General features: G+C 44.2%; 5 protein-coding genes across 5 annotated transcripts; 4 read left to right on the top strand and 1 right to left on the bottom strand.

Annotated features, from left to right (window-relative positions):
- The first annotated feature begins 10,172 nt into the window (after positions 1-10,172).
- Positions 10,173-12,528, top strand: LOC113121296 (cytochrome P450 313a4-like). Its single transcript, NM_001365607.1, is given in 7 exon segments — positions 10,173-10,579; positions 10,643-10,840; positions 10,901-11,086; positions 11,149-11,215; positions 11,257-11,383; positions 11,442-12,021; positions 12,089-12,528. Coding segments are annotated over 7 exon segments (1,473 nt in total). The 5' UTR covers positions 10,173-10,425; the 3' UTR covers positions 12,250-12,528.
- A 533-nt stretch (positions 12,529-13,061) lies between these two features.
- LOC111077832 (cytochrome P450 313a4-like) lies at positions 13,062-15,134 on the top strand. The gene is given in 7 exon segments (NM_001365606.1): positions 13,062-13,316; positions 13,380-13,577; positions 13,637-13,822; positions 13,882-13,954; positions 13,996-14,122; positions 14,181-14,757; positions 14,828-15,134. Coding segments are annotated over 7 exon segments (1,476 nt in total). The 5' UTR covers positions 13,062-13,162; the 3' UTR covers positions 14,989-15,134.
- A 585-nt stretch (positions 15,135-15,719) lies between these two features.
- LOC111077822 (nuclear pore complex protein Nup88) lies at positions 15,720-17,995 on the top strand. The gene has a single exon (XM_022372242.2). It carries the CDS (start codon positions 15,744-15,746, stop codon positions 17,853-17,855), a length of 2,112 nt encoding a protein of 703 aa, XP_022227934.2. The 5' UTR covers positions 15,720-15,743; the 3' UTR covers positions 17,856-17,995.
- Positions 17,996-18,135: 140 nt separating this feature from the next.
- LOC111077824 lies at positions 18,136-18,494 on the top strand. The gene has a single exon (XM_022372244.2). It carries the CDS (start codon positions 18,223-18,225, stop codon positions 18,367-18,369), a length of 147 nt encoding a protein of 48 aa, XP_022227936.2. The 5' UTR covers positions 18,136-18,222; the 3' UTR covers positions 18,370-18,494.
- On the bottom strand, positions 18,427-19,866 carry LOC111077823 (glycine N-methyltransferase). Its single transcript, XM_022372243.2, has 4 exons — positions 19,604-19,866; positions 19,399-19,526; positions 19,077-19,333; positions 18,427-18,773 (listed from the first exon to the last, which is right to left on the bottom strand). The coding sequence occupies exons 1-4, from the start codon at positions 19,816-19,818 to the stop codon at positions 18,504-18,506; spliced, it is 870 nt and encodes a 289-aa protein (XP_022227935.1). The 5' UTR covers positions 19,819-19,866; the 3' UTR covers positions 18,427-18,503.
- Positions 19,867-20,041: the final 175 nt, after the last annotated feature.

The raw sequence follows: 20,041 nt of genomic DNA, 5'->3' as shown, positions 1-20,041 counted from the left end.
GCTGTGAAATACAACTTGGAAGATACTTTCGAAACGGAAGAGAAAATATTTAGGGGTTCGATTTTCGAATAATTAAAGTGTGATCAGAAGTTGGTAAATTCTCAAAGCGCAGCGCAATCAAAAGTTATATATTTAAGGATGATGAAAACAATAAAATTATAGGGTATTCCCACATCGCCTCGGATTGCTGCAGGGCCGCATTCAACCTGACTTTGTTATTGAAGTTGTGCTCTTTGTTTTATGGGATGGGCTGGGAACTCCTAGCAAAGAAGGGGGGGGATGGGATTAGAGCAAACGACATTGCCTAATTGCTTTGTTGCTGGGGCGATGGGCGATGGGGGCTGGAGACGCTGTTGGTTTGGATCGCAGCGCATCGCTTTGGTTTTTGGTAGGTAAATGAAATGTTTCCCGCCCCTCTGTAAACAAAACACACAGCCAAAGTACAGTACGGGATGATGCGCTGGCCTGGCCTATTTATGTTTATTTTGTTTGAAAATTGTGCGTTTAATTTATAGTTAATTGTTGTTCAGCTTTTCATTAACCAACCAAACCGAGCAGTGACTGTGTGCGGTCCCCCGAATCTGTGAAATTCATGGGAATCCATCCCACAGAGCACACACACACACACGCACACGGACAGATGCCTATGAAATTATACCAATTGTTGATGATGGTGCTATTTGCGCAAGTTGTTGATGCCCCCAACGCAGGCAGGCAGTCAGCCATCCATCCCCTGACCGCCACCAAAATCAACGCCGTCCAATGGCACACTAACAGGTTCCTTCCCCGCACCGCACCTCGTTCCACCTTCACCCAGGCAAACAAAATGGCCACCCACCTCAATTTTGATTTAATTTTTTCATTTCCAACTCAATCTGTACGAAAAGTACGTACCGACCGACCGACCGACCCACCGACGGCAGCCAGCTGTGGAAATCTTTGCGCAATACTGGATCCGATCCAATCCGATCTGATCCGATCCGACTCGATCGTTCCCTTCCCGGTGGCCACTCCTTTGCTTATTTAGCTTCAAATAAAAAATCATTTAAATGATTTGGGGAGCGAAATGGCAGAGCATAGCCCGGCGTAGAAATTGAATGATAAATGTTTTGGTTTTTGTGATTTTGTTTATTGTTCAAATTTCGGCTAAAAAAATTTCAAATTTTACCGCATGTATAAAACGGTTTCAGCGCGTTCTTCTTCTCGTTTTATGGACAGCCATTCATATTGGCAAATGTTGAGTTGAGTCCAACAAGAAATAGCACTATCGAGAGTCTGTTTCGCGAGCTGTTTGGATGAAAATCTTGTGGTGCGGCTGGCCAAGACGGACGGACGGACACACATGTGTCCAAGTTTCCATCGCCCCTATCCCGTCATTGAGGCAACTTAATTAACGTTTTTAATGGACCTGCCGACTCGTAATGTTCGACAATTAAAATCGCATAGACAGCGCCCCAATGGCATCCACAACTTCTTGTACAGGCGTTAGATTGCTTGGCCCCGTGGGTCTTGAAAGTGACTGGATTGGGAGCGGGTGGGGGTGCTTATCAGTTGCCAGAGCGCTACTAATAGGTCGAACGGAAAACACTTGAAGATCTATTGATAAACAGTCACTTGGTACTCGTGGCATGTGAACTGTTGGGATTTGTTATTCTCCCCGGCAGCATTTGGCACGGCACCGAAAAGTGTTTTTGGATGAAAGGATGTTGAAAATAATAAAACAAACTGATCAATGTCGTGTAAAGTAAACACTTGCAATGAGTCAGATTTACCGACTGTAGACTGTAGACTGAGATAGAGTGCCGGAGCACCTCTGCAACGCACTTAGTCGTTAATCTTTTGTTTTTACAAATTTATTTGGACCGTCATAAAAGCGCTTAAATAGACTTTTATTTAAGTGTTCATTGGCTAGTGTAAACACTCTGCTCTGCTCTGCCCTGCCCTGCCCTGCCCATGACTATGACTCAAGAAAAGGTGTGGGTGCCAGGAGAATGTACAGTGAAAACAGAATATGTGAAATGCAACTGAGTTCTGGGCGTTAAAAGGGAAAAAAGCTAATTTTTAATTTATTCTAATCGATAGCTAACAACAACGAATGCAATCTAGTAATATAATAGGTACATATGTAAGGTTTGATTTTAAGATAAACATCAATTCAATGACCTCTTTGACCCCAAGTATAAGAAAAAAGCAATTGGCAATCCGATAATTGAATTCACTTGAATTTGAGTTAATGCATAAATCAACTTTAATTTGCTGGCAAAGAACTCTGTGAAGCACCCATGCCCCTCCACTCCTCCTCTGGTCGCCTCGTTAGCTTTTCGTCACTAAGTTGAGCAATTTAGATTTCAAATGAATTCCACCTACTTTTTCCTAGTGGCAGTTCTTTATCTCTTTTTCCCTTTTATTTTTTCATAATCATTATACCAGGAATTTCTTTGGTTGGCTTAGCATTTCTCCCCTGGCCCGGACAGGCCCACCCACCCCGACGCCTATCGGCCACACCCACTCCACTGTCGGCAGCTATTAGCAGCAATTTTCAATTTCCTTTCTGATGAAGCACATGGCAAGAGAGCAAATTACATGGCAGAGAAGATGCGACATTCACTTTTCTTTCTCTTGGGTTCTTTGGGTCCTCCTTTTTTTGCGCTTCAGCTTTTCTTCATCTTGCAGCTTCGTCCTGGCGCACACGTACGCAATTGTCCTGAGCGCTCGACTTCGATTCGAAAAGAACATTTTCTTGCAATTTCTGCTGCTGGGCGGTTGAGTGGGTCGACCTCAAGCCAGGCATCAGGCAGCAGGCAGCAGGCACCAGACCCCAAACCACCCAAACCCAGACGAAGACGGCGCAAATGAACGGCCATTATGTTTATCTGAAGTGAAAGCAACGGCTGAAGTGAATTTTTAACGAGCCAAAGACTGTCAGACGGTGGCCAGAAGAAGTTGCTCAGTGCGTTGCAGTGAGTTATCCTGGCTGCCAAGGACCTGCTTCAATAGAATAAGAAGAAAATTACACTTAAACGCTGCGGCGTGTCGACAGCTGACCTGACCTCTGTTCAACAGAGCTGAGAGGGGGACTACTGGTCAGCTTTTCTTTGATTGGGCTGCATTCAACAGTGGGGATGGGTGTCTCAAGGTAGAAGCATGCTAAGCTCCAAATTGCTAGTCAATTAACAACCATTTCACTTGAAAAACTCATTCATTAGCCTCAGCGAGCAGGGACCGGGGCTGGGGCCTCCATTCAACCATTTGATTCGCACTTGGTGGCGAGGAGTGTCGGAGTACATTCCAGTGCCAGTGCCAGTGGCAGTGCCAGAAAGAAGTTTATTTGACTAGGCCGTTGACAGACAAACAGCATCGGCATCGGCATCGGCCACCCCTCCCATTCCTCCCATTCCCAGCAGTGGCGTCGGCGACTCCATTTCATTGGTAGCACTCATACGCAGTGTGCGCCATCTGCATTAACATATCATTAGGGTGGTGTGCGTGTGTTTGCCTGTTTATCTGCGCTTTTGTTTACAATAAAGCGTAATCATGTGTTACTAATACCAATAATAAAGCCCAGGGGCCATGTAACCCTAGCAGCCTAGCCGCGCATGAACTCTGCCATCCGATGGGGCGTCTCGCCCACTTCAATGTCAGTTCGTGAATGCATAATGAGCCCAGAGCCCCACCGCTCCACCACTGTTCGACTGTTCGCATTTCCATGCTCTCGCCTCAAGTGCACTTGCCGAGAGCCCAGGGACCGCCCGGAGTCATATAAACATCCCATATCCATATCCAAATGGCGCTGGCGCTGCCATTGCAGGAAGCAACTGTCTTTCGGGTCATTTTGTGTATAGGAATTTTGGATATTATACAGATTTTTGTCAGGCATATGAGTATTCCATAGAATGTATGCTGATATATGTACATATATACAGAGTATATTCTCGTAGAGATACTTGATGATTTGGTAAGCGCACACTTAAAAATACGAGTATACGCGAGATTATCTTTTGGGCAATCAAATTTCAAATATACAGCATGAATATGTTGAAATCCCATTAAATCCATGATGAGTAAGCTGTTTTTTTTTTTTTTTTTTCGGCTAAAGTCTTTTGCATTTTGCTTCATTCCCAAAGAGCACTTGGCGTGGCTCTCAGGCGCCATAAGTAGAATATTGTATGCCTCTGACAGATATACATTTCGATTCATTAAATACTTAAGTAGAAGCTCAAGTGCCAAAGCTTAAGTGTAGTGGTCATTATTGCAAAAATACTCGTACATACTCGCATACGAAAAGCCATAAAGTGCAGATCAAGCGTTCGTTTGTACAGTACTCAAGGCAAAAGGGCACATATGGCAATCAAAAGTCTTGCGTTGAGCATTTCTGTACGCAGCACTATCGGTAGATTTGCATCATTCAATATATCATTTTATATTGACTTTATAGGAGATATTGATCAGCAGAGTCTTTACACATTTGACATAATTTAGGGAATTAGTTGGCTGTTCATTTTCCATAAATATAAGGTTACAAATCTCCAAAAGAGATCTTATGTATATTTGATTTTGTTCATGGATAAATTTGATCTGTGAAACGTATTTCAACGTTAAGAATTTAAGTCTTATATGGGTAAAAATACAGCTCCCACAACGTTGACACATTTTGTTCTTCCTGAAAAATAACTAAAAGTACTGCCTCTATTAGTATTTAAAACCAAAAGCTAAGACACTCAAAGTGAGCTGAATATATGGCCCATAAAATCTTACTTTCAATAGCAAATATCTTAAGAAATCGTCTAGCATTTATCTGACTTCTAGACATCTTCTGGATGTCAATTTTCTTCGAAAAAATCGAAAGCGGCATGGCAGTTTAGAGTTTCCAGGCAATCACTGAATAATTGTTCATACCCTGTAGTGTATTTATGCAGTGTGTTTGGGCTAATCAATTCAAGCACCTCCTGGCAGGATCGCCAACGGATACACTATAAACCCATTTCAAGCTTGACCTTAAAACCCATCCTATAAGTTAAAATTTTCAGTAGTTTCTGCTTCTCATGCTTTCAAATTGATTGACACTCAAGTGAGCTCAGCGGAAAGCTAAACTATGCCATTGTTGACGTCTTTCCCCATTTCAAAACTTTCCTATTCAAGTTTACATTGTACTTCCCAATGCGATTGTCCGTAGGAAATCGTAAATAAATCATTAGCTTTTGACTAAATCAAATATTTGTTTCCTGGCTGCCACCCACGCGGACAGCCCATAGTAAATTGTGGCCCTAAACCAAAATTTCCCCATTCATTGTGCTGTACTCGTACTTCCCATGTAAACGCATACGAGTACGCATACATACATACATATATATTTTTTTAAATGGAAATAAAACTCATCGCGCCAATTTGTAGGCAATTAAATTTTATATTCTAGCAGGAATTTTGATTTGCCGCTGCAATGGGTATGGGCAATGATGGTTGGGCGGGGGATTGTGACGTCCGGGCACGGACTTCGATGTGGATCCGAATGAGGATTCCGATTCCGTGCCGCACCATTGCGCTGTGCTGCTGGATCGATCATTCAATTTGGCAGCCATTCGTCGACGTATTATTGTTTGCTTTGTCATATTTTGCCAATGTGTTTTTATTGTTCTTGTTACGGGGCGCGAGATATCATCGGGCCGGCCGTGCCTCGTACATCGTGCATCGTAATCGTATTTAGATTGCCGCTATTTGTTGCCGCATGCCGGGGCAGCTATGTACAATGTACTTTGTTTATTGTCTCGGCCTGGCCAAATAAATGCAACACAGCTTTGCTGCGGTAGATTTCGAATGGGCGTTCAGGCCAAAACCTTGAGCAGTCATCGGTGTGGTGTGTGCTTTGTGGTCCGTGGTGCGTGGTGCGTGGGGGCCTCAAGTGGGTGAAGTTATTGCAAATTTTCTAATCTGCTTGGCTCCACTTTGGACAATGCCCATTGGACCGGCAATCGTTGCAATGATCTCAACGGCCGCAAAATGCAGACATGTAGTAAATTCCGCGCCGATTCCCAAGTGTTCCATCAAAATCAAAGCTTTTAAGTCGCTGCCTGAAGTGTTTCGTTCTAATTTGCCTTTGGCGCTGCTCGTTGGGGCACAGGCAAATGGCCGGGAATGCGCAATTAGCCGCTATTACATTAATAATACGCGTACTTGTCTGCCACAGGCCCCCATAATAATTGAAAAATCCTCATATCTGTGCCGAATCTATCTATGGAAATCGAAAAAGAAATTCAATTGAAAAGCGCACATTGGCCAAAGTGAATCGCTTGTACTTAAGAGCTTAAAAGTATGGATCTTGCCTCAGTTTGTGCACCCTCACATCTGCCATATCTGTGTCTGTGTCTGCATGTGTATCTGTCTGTGACCTTCAGTGTCGGCGGCGGCATTCACATGCAATTGGAAACCGGGCGTAGGGAGCCAGCAGTTCAGCCGCTGCCTCGATCATGATCATGTAATCATGCGTGTGGCTTTGTTTATATATCACGCCTGTCCTGTGCCCCCGGAACGAGCTACTTGTCGCCGTTGTCGCTCCTGGCCAGACGGTACACACTTGAGGATGTCGGCAGGACATGCAGAGTCCCCAGTGAAATATGTGAGAACGTGGCCGGGCCGGCCCACTCAAGTGGCCTGTGGCAGACAGTCCGAACAAGTGAGTCCCGGTCTTGTGTGGTCAAGGTGTCTAATTGGAATCTGCCCCCAGGATCCCCGTCTAGACTCTAGACATTTATTTTGTGGTGGTCCTCCAAGTGGTTTATTTTGATTTGCGCCCCGGGATAGCCGACATTTGGCGACACATTAAAGAATGGACCAATGTTTTGTAACAAATTTGATAATCGCCACGACGGGCGCTGTGTCTGAGTGGCAATGCAGGGCAGGGCAGGAATGGAGAAACCAAAGAACGGAGCCAACTGCAACTAGAAGACCAGACCACACATCTGACGCAAATAACTCAAACCGTACTTCAAATAAGCAAAACGCCCAGCAACAACAAACAATGATGTCCCAGGGGGCAGGAGGCGAACATTTAATGTACTAATGCACGAGTACTCGAACTGCTCCTCGGCTTGAAGTCCATCATCCTCCATGTGCTCATCCACATCATCCCATCCCCATCAGGTGTGCGGTGGCGTTGACTTTGTGGCCACCGCTGCCGATGCCGATGTCGACGCTAATGTGGATGTCGATGTCGAGCAGCCTCCGTTAGAAGCGGAATTTGTTTATGCTACTTTGTGAGCAATAAAAGCACAGACGGCCGTGTGGGTGGTCCCACCTTCGGGTTTAATTTTTATGCTGTCGCGATGCATAGATAGGGGACGTCTGCTACCGGCCACATATGTACATATGATCATGTATGTATGTATGCAAATGGCAGCGCCACCAACACCAGCCTCAGTCACAGCCTCGGGCCCAGTTCTAGTGCCAGTCCCAGTCCCAGTTCAGTGTAGCGCCGCGTGCTAATCATCAGCAGCGCTTCAAAGTTATTCGTGTGGAACTAATCAAAGCATTGTGCGGATGCAGAAGGATGCCCGAGCGTACGAGTACTTCGTAATCCCTGTGAGAATAAGAGTTGAGACATAATTGAATTGATTTCTGGCAAAAGCGACCACTTGCAAGTGTCGGAATCGAGGGGCCATCCAGGGAGTGGCTTCTATCTGAAGTGGCATCCGAATAATTTGACATAATTGTGTCATAATGAAGCGCTATCTGGGCCTGGCCTGGGAAAGGGTGTTCGACTTCGACTACTCAAGTCAAGTGGGGATCAGAGCCCTCCCTAGCTCCCATTGAACTTTAATGGGGAGCTGATATCAATCTTTTTCGGTGGTTTATTGACCTCGCCGTTGCCCCCCAATACATAAGAGCAACAAACATTCCAAGCTGAAGCGAACCTATTTATTTTCGTTAGTCAATAAAATTGACATAATTTACATATAGATGCCTCGCCTCAACATGGCAGGAAAACAAATCGTTTGGCTATAGCTCAAATCGAAAATTCACCAATTTCATATTTACGTCTTCATAATTTGCACTCAATGTTCCGGTTCTGCAGAGATCGATTGAATTTGATTGATTGCTCTTTTTTGTTGCGTTCGTTGGGGTGATGGATCTTCGATAATAAACTAAATTGAAAGACATCGGATTGGAGGAAATTCAGAAACTTTTAACAATTATTGGTTGAGCAATTAACTGAATTATTACTCAATACTTTTACATAGAATTCAATTTAAGGTGCTAAAATCCAATGCAAATAATTAATGAAATAATAAGATAGAAACCTATTAGTATATATTATATTACTATTATATATTAATATTCAGAGACATTCTATTTTTATTTTCCAATCATTTTGCTGTGTTCGTTAGCCATCTAATCCAATCCAGTTTATCAATGAAGTGTTTCCTTTCTGAATGGTATTCTATTTTGCCTACACTTTCACCCACCTGTTTGTTTCGATTTCAGATTATAATTTATTTATTATAATACTCGTGGTGGTGATGCCCAGTTTACAGTATCCTTTAATCTCCTGGATTTCAGAAACATTTAGCTGAGTGATCTCCCTGGCAAGTTAGTTGGAGCTGGACGAGACGGAGGCTGTGATAGCAGGGAGTGGGATCTCCTTGTTATGTTCTAGTTATGTTCTAAAAAAAATGAGAGTTTCAGTGCTGCTGTCGTGGGCTCTAGGTTCTATATGTATGACTGGCCAAATTAGGTGGGAGTAAACCAAAATTTTTTTTTTTTAATCATTTAAAAAAAATTTCAGTTCTACCGGCTTTTTACCTTTACATTCTACAGTTGATAAAGTAGAGCCATCTATTGGTCAAGCTTGTCACGAAGATTTCGTCGTCAGGTGGTGTCTCAGTTGCAACTTTACTGCTGTGTAGTTGCCATGTAGCGCGTTTTTAGCCACCGTTACTCTTTATTTGAATTCAAATCTATATTTTGACAATAATAATGAGGGCGAGTTGCTCGCATGCAGCTGTTTGTAATGGCGTGGAGAACGGAGCTCTGCTTACATAGTTACGTAAGAGCTTCCGTGTACCACGGTCTAGATGCAGGCGCATCACATTTCGGACAGCGGCGGCAGTCAGTGACCGTCGCTGGATTGCATTCGATTGCAATCGGTCACTTTGTGTCAGAGTAACATACATATATTTATAAGTTGCGACAATAATAACCTTGCAACTCTGCTATTGTATTGAGTAAGGCCCCAGAGTGGTGTGGACGAAACACAAAACAAAGGCTGAAGAAAACTAAAGGATAATTGTTTGAAAGTGCCTGTTAAAGCAATTATCCCTCACTTATTTTGCATTTACGATGTGTTTCGTCCCAGAATTTGTACCAGAAGTGTCTTACGTAACTATCCACGATACCACGATACAAATACAGGATGTTATAAGAACTCTAAAATACGCAATATAAATAATAATTGTAATAAATTATAAATGGGTGAATCTACTGTTGAGTATTACCTGTAAGCGGTACGTTGGCTTGAGATCCCAAACTGAAGTTTCACTTGCTGTTATGCTTACACCGTCATCATTCATCGGCATTCATCAGCGGCATCGTAACTGAGTGCCCCTTGAGGCTTATCCTGACACTCACTGAGTACATCCAATAGTTCAGATCATAGTTCAGACTGGGTTTCATGTTCGGATTGTGTGGGTGTTTTTATAGCCAAAATATGGAATGTATGGCGCCGTCCTAATAATAGTAATTAATAAGAGTAATTAAGCAAACAAGGCATCTAAAAAAATATGATGCTAGTCATGATTTCAATTAACAAGTAAAGCTCGATATTCGCTTCTGGAAATGTCATTAGCAACTAAGCTGTCGGTGGTTTAGTTTCCCGAAATTGTATTTACTTTATTAGTCACTTTCGACGAGCTCCTAAAAAGCTAAAATAAATAGTACTTATCGTGATCATCATAATTGAATCAAACGAGAATCAAAGTAAAATGAACATGCACATACCTACATATAAATATCATAACAAAAGACGAAGATGACGCAGCTTGCTTGAAGTTCATCACGGAACTAAGCATATTACAGAATTAGGCATATTTCCGAAAACTTGATTTATGGGTTATTGTGATCAACGAAGATAAGATTATTTTTGTTTTGAAGTTTTGCTTCGCTTGGGACTGAAGACCGGCTTTCTTTTTTTTTAGTGCTTGAGTCGGGGCATCACATGTGGCGGTCATAATGGAGAAATAAACGTGTCAAGAGCTGTACACACAGATCGACCGCTTGCCAAAAATAGGCATTAAGTTCAGCATATAAAAACTCGATGGGCTTTCATTTGGATAGTCAAATTGTTGGAGAACTTCACAGCGTTCGGTCGAAATTGGGCGGACTAAAAGCGGATTTTAACGGTTATTTTTGTGGATATCGCAGTCAAAAGGATAAAACATGTTAACGTGGTCACTGTGGTGTGCATTATTATTCGTTCTTTGGATTTATTTTTTGTGGAGTCGGCGGCGATTTTATTTACTCACACTCAAAATTCCCGGACCACTTGGATACCCATTTCTGGGAATGGCACACAAACTGATTCACAGGGAAGGTACTAAAGGATTTACATTTCGGAACTGATCGATCGGATAAACTAATTTTGTATCAATGGCAGATATACTGAATGCATTTGGAGTTTATCTGGCAAAGCATGGCCCAACAATAATGTCATGGCTGGGCCCTATTCCCTTTGTGATCGCCAGTGACCCTCAGGTGGTGCAGGATATACTGACCTCGCCTCACTGCGTGAACAAGGGCATCATCTACAGGGCCATAGACGATGGAATGGGCGTAGGACTATTTAGTTTAAAGGGTGCGTCCGTGTAGCCTGTCGCAACCAGTGTTCCACTGAATTACTTCAATGTGTGTCTAGATCACCGCTGGAGTGTTCATCGCAAGCTGCTGAATCCGGCATTCAGCCACAAGGTATTGCTTAACTTTCTGCCCATTTTCAACAAAGAGACGGGACAGCTACTTAGCCAGTTGGACGCACTGTCGAGCAACGGCGAATACAATTTAATTCCGCTTCTGCAAATCTTTACGATGGGCATAACAACTCGTGAGTATTAAAAACTCCCCTTGCTAGATGCTATAATGGTTACATTTGCTTTTCATCTATAGAAACCACAATGGGATGCGATGTGAAGAGTGAGGAGAACTTTAGCTCCATCGTGGAGAGCTATCACTGGTGAGTCAGGTGTGGTTGGGGCTACTGCTATGCATTAACAGTTGTCTAGAAACCATGACAGATATGTGCATCTCGCCATGGCTCCACAGTAAGTGGGTCCGCCAGCTGCTGGGCAGGGAGGCAAACTATCTTCGGTCCAAGATGGAGATCCGGGCATTCCTAAGGAAGGTGCGAATAATGGAGATACATCTCAGTAAATATATAATAGCTTTAATCGCCATTTTAGCTTATTCAAAAAAGATTGGCAGATGACACGGAGGACTCCATCCAGTCCAAGGATAAGAACATTTTTCTCCATGTGACAACGGACCTTCTCAAGCGCGGTGTATTCGACCTGACCAATGTAGAGGATGAGTCGAACCAAGTTGTGTTCGGCGCCTTTGAGACCACCGCTAAGACCGTGTATTATGTTCTCATGTTGCTGGCCATGTACCCCCAATACCAGGAGAGAGTGTTTGATGAAATCAAAAGTCTGTTCCCCGATTGCGGTGATTTCGAGGTCACATATGAAGACACCCAGCAAATGGTGTACCTGGATCTAGTTATAAATGAGTCAATGCGATTAATATCGCCAATTCCCCTTGTTTCGCGGCAAACGTCAGCGGATCTGACTCTATCGAATGGGATTGTGATTCCCAAGGGAGTGCAGATCATGATTGACATATTCCACATGCACCGCAGTAAGAAGATCTGGGGACCGGAAGCGGAAAACTTCAATCCAGACAACTTCTTGGCGCACAAAACTCGGGGCGAACAGCACCCATATGCATTTATACCTTTCACAAAGGGTATTCGGAATTGCATAGGTAATACTATAGCAGTAATTTCGTACCAAAAGGTAATGTTTTAACAATAATCTGTTCATTATTTCAGGCTGGAGATATGCTTTGATATCAGTGAAAGTCATACTGGCGAAACTGTTGAGGAACTTTAGCTATAAAACCAGTTTTAAGTTTGAAGATCTTTATTTTGTGGAAGATGTAACCATGAAGCTCAAAACGGTTCCGAAGCTGCAAATAGAAAAGAGAAAATGAGTAATTAATTATATGAAAGAAAGAGGCAACGAACTCTTACTAATGGAGCTTGTCAGAGTAATTATAAGAAAAATAAAAGTATTAATGGAATGAGTATGGAACAAAACAACCATCCAAATGATATGCCCCTGTCTCTATGAGTATCGGGTAATTACATTTCTGGTGCAATATAATCTATAAAAATTTCAACTGAAACTGAAAGCCCCAATTGTACGGCACGGAATGCAGCATCGATCTACAAACTATAATTAACGGTTATTCTACAAATTAAAAATTTCCAAATTTAAAGAAATATTTCTGTCAATTACTGTTTGTAATAATTATGTACACATGTTATGTCATTTGCTTCTCGGTTTGGATCACGACACCGACAATTGTCAATAGCTATCCAGAATTTTTGGTGCTTTTTGCAACGCAATAATTATTATTGATTCGAACGCCCAATGGTCAATCGGTGACGTTTTGCTAATGCTTGAATGGGGGGATGGACTCCCAATTCGTATTCCCAACGTGTTTGGCGTGTCACTCTGCTAGCCATTAGCTAAAATATAGCTATTTGTATGCGCGTCTTCCATGATAAGCCCTATTAAAAATGGCTTGCTATGTACGGTTCATTGAAGCTTGTTTGTAGCTTTGGTACGTACCACTGCCAGTGGAATTGTGGATCGGCTGCTTTCTTCCAATATTTTTACGCTGAGAGTCACCGGGCCACCACGGAGCACTACGCGTGACAATACCCACAGATCGAACGCGTACCAATCGCAATCGTAATCGCTTCCGTCATATAAAACTCGATTGCCTCAAAATTGGATAATCAAATTGTTTTCGGACTTCACAGCGATCGGTCGGATATCTGTGAAATATTTGGAAATAAGTGTTTCAATTGTGGATAGTGCATTCCTAAGGATAAAACATGTTAACGTGGACACTGTGGTGTGGATTACTATTCGTCCTTTGGATTTACTTTCTGTGGAGTCGGCGGCGATTCTACTTACTCACACTCAAAATTCCCGGACCACTTGGATACCCAATTCTGGGAATGGCACACAAATTGATGCGCAGGGAAGGTACCAATGGATTTACATTTCGGAACTGATCGATCAGGGGATCTAATTTTGTATCAATGACAGATATACTGAATGAATTTGGAATTTATCTGGCCAAGCATGGCCCAACCATATTCTCGTGGCTGGGCCCCATTCCGTTCATGATCGTCAGTGACCCGCAAGTGGTGCAGGACATCCTGACCTCGCCTCACTGCGTGAACAAGGGCATCATCTACAAGGCCGTGGACGATGGTGCTGGTGTGGGACTGTTCAGTTTAAAGGGTGCGTGGATGCGGAGGCTAAGTGTTTCTCGGAGTTACTTCAATGTGGTCTTCGTCTAGATCCCCGCTGGAGTATTCATCGCAAGCTGCTGAATCCTGCATTCGGCCACAAGGTATTGCTTAGCTTTCTGCCCATTTTCAACAAAGAGACGGCACAGCTACTCAACCAGCTGGACGCATTGCCGGGCGGCGGGGAGAAGGATTTGATTCCGCTGCTGCAGAGCTTTACCTTGGGCATTGCAACTCGTGAGTAGGAAAAGCTGCTGGCGAAGATAACCATTATTACGTCTGATATTCAAGTGCAGAAACCACAATGGGATGCGATGTGAAGAGTGAGGAGAACTTCAAGAGCAACTCCCTTATGGAACGCTATCAATGGTGAGTCAGGTGTGGTCTGGGCTACTGCTATGCATTCACAGTTGTCTAGAAACCATGACAGATATGTGCTTCTCGCCGTGGCTGAACAGTAAGTGGGCCCGCCAACTGGCGGGAAAGGAGGCCAACTACCATCGAGCCAAGACGGAGATCCGGGCGTTCATAAGGAAGGTGCGATTGATGGAGATAAATTTGAGTAAATATACCACAACTTGAATCGCCATTTCAGCTTATTCAAAAAAGATTGGCTGAGGACACGGAGGACTCCATCAAGTCGAAGGATAAGAACATTTTTCTCAACCTGGCAACGGATCTACTAAGGCGTGGTGTGTTCAGCTTGACAAATGTTGAGGACGAGTCCAATGTAATTGTTTTTGGCGCCTTTGAGACGACTGCCAATACTGTTTATTATGTCCTCATGCTGCTGGCCATGTTCCCTCAGTACCAGGAGAGGGCGTTTGAAGAAATCAAAAGCCTGTTCCCTAATAGCGGTGATTTCGAGGTCACATATGAAGACACCCAGCAAATGGTGTACTTGGATTTGGTTCTAAATGAGTCAATGCGGGTAATACCGCCAGTTCCAGTTGTATCACGGCAAACGGCACAGGACTTAACTTTATCGAATGGAATTGTAATTCCAAAAGGAGTGCAGATCGCCATCAACATGTTCCACATGCACCGCAGCAAGAAGATCTGGGGACCCGAAGCGGAAACCTTCAATCCAGACAATTTTTTGCCCCACAATACTCGGGACAAGCACCCATACGCATTTATACCCTTCACAAAGGGTATTCGGAATTGTATAGGTAATATTTGAAGCAAAAGTGTTTTCCAAGATAATCAACAATAATCAAATTCTATATCTTATAATTTCAGGCTGGAGATATGCTTTGATATCAGCCAAAGTCACATTGGCCAAACTGTTGAGGAACTATAGCTTTAAGACCAGTTTTAAATTTGAAGATCTTTATTACGTTGAAGATATAACCATGAAACTTAAAGCGGTTCCAAAGTTGGAAATCCAAAAGAGAACATAAAAAGAATATTCAACAGTTTGCCAATATTTGGAATTTGTATAAAAAATACGGAAGGTGCCCCTAAAGCTTTAAAGTTTAAACAGGCAACAAATAAAAAAAATTGTTATCAAATATTTTCCAAAAAATGTTTAAATAAATATCGGTTGCAACAGGGGTGACCATTTTTGTGTAATTCAATAAAAAGGAGTCCTCAAAGTTTCCCAATCTTGTAGAAAATTTGTATCTATCGAATAAAATTATATGATAAGTGCTGAGAGTCCTAACTAGCGGTTTATCGTTATATGTTAAAGTACTTTTCAAAATGACCGCCAAACTCCATTAAACGCACAAAAAATAACGAAAATGTTCGATAACAACAATGAATCCATGCAACAAGCTGCTAGCAGCTTAGCATGTTGCCAAAGTCCTCAAAACATGCTGCTGGCAACAAATTTTACTACGCCCATCTCTAGTTGCGTATGAGAAATACGTAGTGAATACGGTCACACTGCGGAGCGTTATCCCATTGTCGTCAAGGGGGGTATTTAATATTTCCACGAAATTTATGTAACTTTAACATATTTTACGCATTACAGGTGAATGATGTCGGTGGTCATTTTTGTTTTGTAAGTAAAGAGGAGGATGGAGCTACAAGGAGCCTTTACAAACAAAATTATTTTTCGCAATTTTACAAACGGTGCTAAACTGTTTAAATAGAGGGGGGCTACGCGGGTTAAGTCTCGTTTGATCGTTATCGTTATCGTCACTGTCTCGCAATGTCGGATCTCACAGATTGTTTTGAATTAAATAAAACTAAATTATTTGAAAAAATACGAAATGGCTTGCCCGTCGTGCAGAACAGCCAAAATCTGTTGGACTGCAGCGACGATCTACTGTTTGCATGGGATGCGGGCGAGTGCAGGTTGCTCGTGAGGAACTGGCGTTCGCAGCTGATGGTGCCGGAGCAGCGTGCCAAAGTGGATTATCAGACGCTTCTGCCTTCGATCCCGATCATTCAGGACATAGATCGTGTTACAGTTTCCAACGAGTGCTCCTTGGTGGCACTGAGCGGACCGCGTGGTGTGTGCATTTTGGAGCTACCCCGCCGCTGGGGTCTCGATGGCTACTTTCAGGATGGCCAGGAAAAAGTCCTTTGTCGCACATACTGTCTGGATTCTGCTTTGTTCCAGAACAGGCATCTGGAGGTGCGTCAAGTGCGCTGGCATCCAAACTCAGTATCGGACTCCACACTGCTGGTGCTGCTGAACAACAACTGCATCCGAGTGTACAATAACTCGAAGCTGCGTCACGTGTGGCAAGTTGGGCCTCTTACTAGGACAATGACTTCGATTACCAACTTTGGGGAAGTTGCCGTGGACTTTGATTTTGCTCCAGCTACAAAGCCGCGCTGTGGCGACCTTACTGCGGCCAACGAAACTACTTTGAACCAAAGCAACAAATCGCTGGGAGGAAAAACGGCAAAGCAGGAGAAAATTGAATGGCCTATTGTTTTGCTGCGAGAGAACGGAAACATCTACGTTTTGTTTACTAGCCTGGACTCGGATATTACGCGCCTCCAGGGACCCCTAACCATAACACCTCAGAAATTAGACAACTACGGCCTAGAGTATTGCTCGATCATGATCATTCCCTCGCTGCCTCCCACTATTGTCATTGCCGAGTCAAAAGGAAAGCTCCACCATGCACTCCTATTGGATGCCGAGGCCGCCGAGCATTCCTTCAATGAAGTTGATGACTTTATTCTCATAGAGCCCGCTCAGTTTGTCATACATGTGCTGGAAACGGTTGAGCTCGAGTTGGGTCTTTCTGGCGCATCAAATACTGCACCAAAAACCCCCATCACCCAGCCTAATACACACATACACTTGAAACGAGATATCATCAACGAGCTGCGCTACTTTGCCTATCACAACGCTGGCTTGCACGTGGTCACTGTCAGCTTCATCTCCGAGCTGCAGCGCTATCTGGACAGTGAGTCGGAGCAGGACAGACTGGAGTTGGCGTCATCCTCCAGGGCCGAGTACGTCCTGTGCACAAAGTTCGACTCCAGTGAGCGGATCAATGCTGTCTGCGGCATATCTCTATTACAGCTGCCAGCTGGTGTGGTGCTTCTGTTGGCCAGCGGTCAAGTGATCAGCCTAAAGCTGGTCATCGATGCCCAGCTGTTGGTGGCCCCCAGTGAGAAGACGCAGCGAGCCTCCGATGTGGATCAGCAAGAGTCTGGACCTTCATTCCTTGACAAAATTAAAGCTCTATTGCAGCGCAATGTCAACCAACCGATTCTCGCTAACAAGCTGTCCTCGGCGTCCCCCCACGAGGGATACGAGCTACTAAACCAGGCTATTGAAGTGTTGCGCGAACAGTACCTCAAGCGACACGACCTCGTCCGTACCGAGTTTGCGAAGCACATCAATCAAATTCTACTGAGGAAGGAGCAGCAACTGCGTGAGATCCAGGAGCTGGAACATGAGCGGGAGATAATCAGCGAGGGTGCCCACAAGCTGGCCGAGCGTTTCGAGGAAATCAGCGACAACCAGGAGCTATTGGTGCGCAAGTGTCACAGTCTGATGCAGAAGGCCAACACCGCTCTGCCCAACAATGTCGTGGCCGAGCACGAGTTCACCCAAGAGGTGTCACGAATTAACAAGGCCACAAAGGGTATGGCTGCTGACCTGGATGCCGCCAAGAAGATGTTGAACAAACAGCGCTATCACATCGCCAAGAGCCAGGACGAACTGAAGAGCAATGTCTACGAACTGCCAGAAAAACAACATCGCACCATAACTGAGATCCTGACCCAACTGAACGGGGAGATTGACCGGCAAATAACCGATGCCAAGCGTATAAACAAGATTGTCGGCGTATAAGTTAGTTCCAGCTCGCAGCTTGATAACACATTTATGCGATTTTATTGAAGAACTGAAAAATATTAATTAATAAATAACATTACTGTTCGAATAAGTTGTCCCAGTTGTATCCACATCCAATGTATTCCTGCCCATTTACTAATAGTGTTCCAAATACGAATGTAGACATGACTCGCACTTCGAACGCCTTCCCTCCAAAAGCAAACGTAATGAAAATCATTTGCAAGTCTAATGACATTTCACTTTGCGCCTTTCCATTTCTTTTGCGTTTCAGTTGGGCGCTTAACTAGCGGGCTTCAGTCAGAAGCGAACTTTAGCAGAGAATACTTAGAATCGATCGAATCGGTGCTGTTCGAGACGCAGAGACATGACATCGATCCTACTGTCAACCCTTTCTAACATCTACACGGGGATGTTCAACTACGTGAAATCGCGATTTCCCTTTGTGATTGAGGCTGCAATGGTGACCCTCTGCTTTGCCTCCATAGTGGGCAGATACTGCATACTGATATAGAGAACTGAACAACAAATCATACCATGCCACGATGCCCATACAATACATACATATATGTAAATCGAACGAATATATATATATATTTAGATGTGTGTTGTTGTGGAATTATATGAATACAAACTAAATGCTTTAACCTAAACCTTGGGCTTCTCAATTAAGTGTATGTAGAAGGCTGGATTCTTCACTTGGCTCATCTCCTTGAAGTCACCGTACAGCTGGTGCTTGGCCTTGGCCGAGAATATCTCACTGAGGATCTCCTGGAAGCGCTTCAGCTCGTGGGGATAGTAGGAGAGGCGGAACTCGCTGGTCAGCTTGTTGCCAGCGATCAGGTAATCCATGGACACCAAGGATGGCTTGCCACAATAGAACAGGACGGATGTTTTGATGTCCGCCGTGTGGCTTGTCTGCAAGTCATTCGGAGAGTCAATTAAACAAATTCAATTCAACGACTGCCAATCAGTTTTCAGTATGTTACTGATAGTGAAGTGAGTCGGCAATGATGATGTATTAATGCGAGATGAGTGAACGATGAAATTGATTTTCACAAAACTAAGATCAGCAGCCATCGTAATCAATGAAACGATTGGGGATGACGCGATGACGGGCAACTTTTCTCTGCTTTAAATGGAATGTGTCATTTAATAGTTTTTAATTAGCGCCACAATGATCTGGCAGATCTGTGCTGGCTGGCTGGCGTTTGTACTCACGTTATAGTAAATGCTCTTGGCGGGCGTGGAGCCTGTCTCCAAGATATTGTCGTAGTTGCGATGGTCGATCAGCAGGACACCGCCTGGCTTGAGGCACTTCTCAAAGTTGCCGATCGCCTGCTTGTGCTCACGCTGATCCCCAAAGCCGTCCATCAAGTGGGCAAAGGAGTTACCCAGGCAGATGACTGCGTCGAAGCCATCCTGTATTTGCTCCTGGATGTCATCGTACAAAGTCAGCCAGTTGGCCTCTTCGATAACTGCAAAGGGTTTTAGGATGGACCGTCAGAAAGGTGGCAAAGCAGGCTTCGAGTCGCAGACATACCCCAGTTTTCAAAGGCGGCTTCCTTGCGCCTGTTCCAGCGCTCCTTGAGAGCGTATTTCAGCATTTTGTCAGAGGCATCAACGGACACCACTTCGAAGCCCTCCTCGACCAACATAAGCGAGTCCACACTGGGTGAATGTAAGGTGAAGAAGTGTAAGCAAAGCTAAATGGGTGGGATGACGGACATTCTGTCCACTGCACTTACCCGGTACCACAGGCAACGTCCAGGACACGCCTGCATCCCTTCTGACGCAGCATATCGATCAGGAAGTTCTTGTAGTTGTCCGTACGCGAGTTCTTGTCTCCAATGAAAATCTCCCATACCTTGGCCGCCTTGCCATCGGCATACTGATCCCTAACTCCTTCGGCGGAAATACCATCCGAGCGGGCAACGAACACACTATCGGCTGAGGTGGTCATCTCTGGCGGTCAACACTGGTCGGCAGATCTCAATGAAATAAATTTCGTTTCGGCCGCACTCTCCACGTAAGCTTCTGCTCTGGATAGCCGCAGGGATGGCACCCAATAGCCTGCCGCCAACAGCTGGCATGTCAACGTAGGCAGCAGCACCCTCGTAGTCATCCGTAATCTTATCACACTCCTCGACCGACTCGACACTGCTTTGACGTGCGCCAATTGGGAG

The sequence above is a fragment of the Drosophila obscura genome, unplaced genomic scaffold (assembly GCF_018151105.1).
Source record: "Drosophila obscura isolate BZ-5 IFL unplaced genomic scaffold, ASM1815110v1 contig_150, whole genome shotgun sequence".
Taxonomy (NCBI): domain Eukaryota; kingdom Metazoa; phylum Arthropoda; class Insecta; order Diptera; family Drosophilidae; genus Drosophila; species Drosophila obscura.
This window is presented reverse-complemented; position numbering and strand designations above follow the sequence as displayed.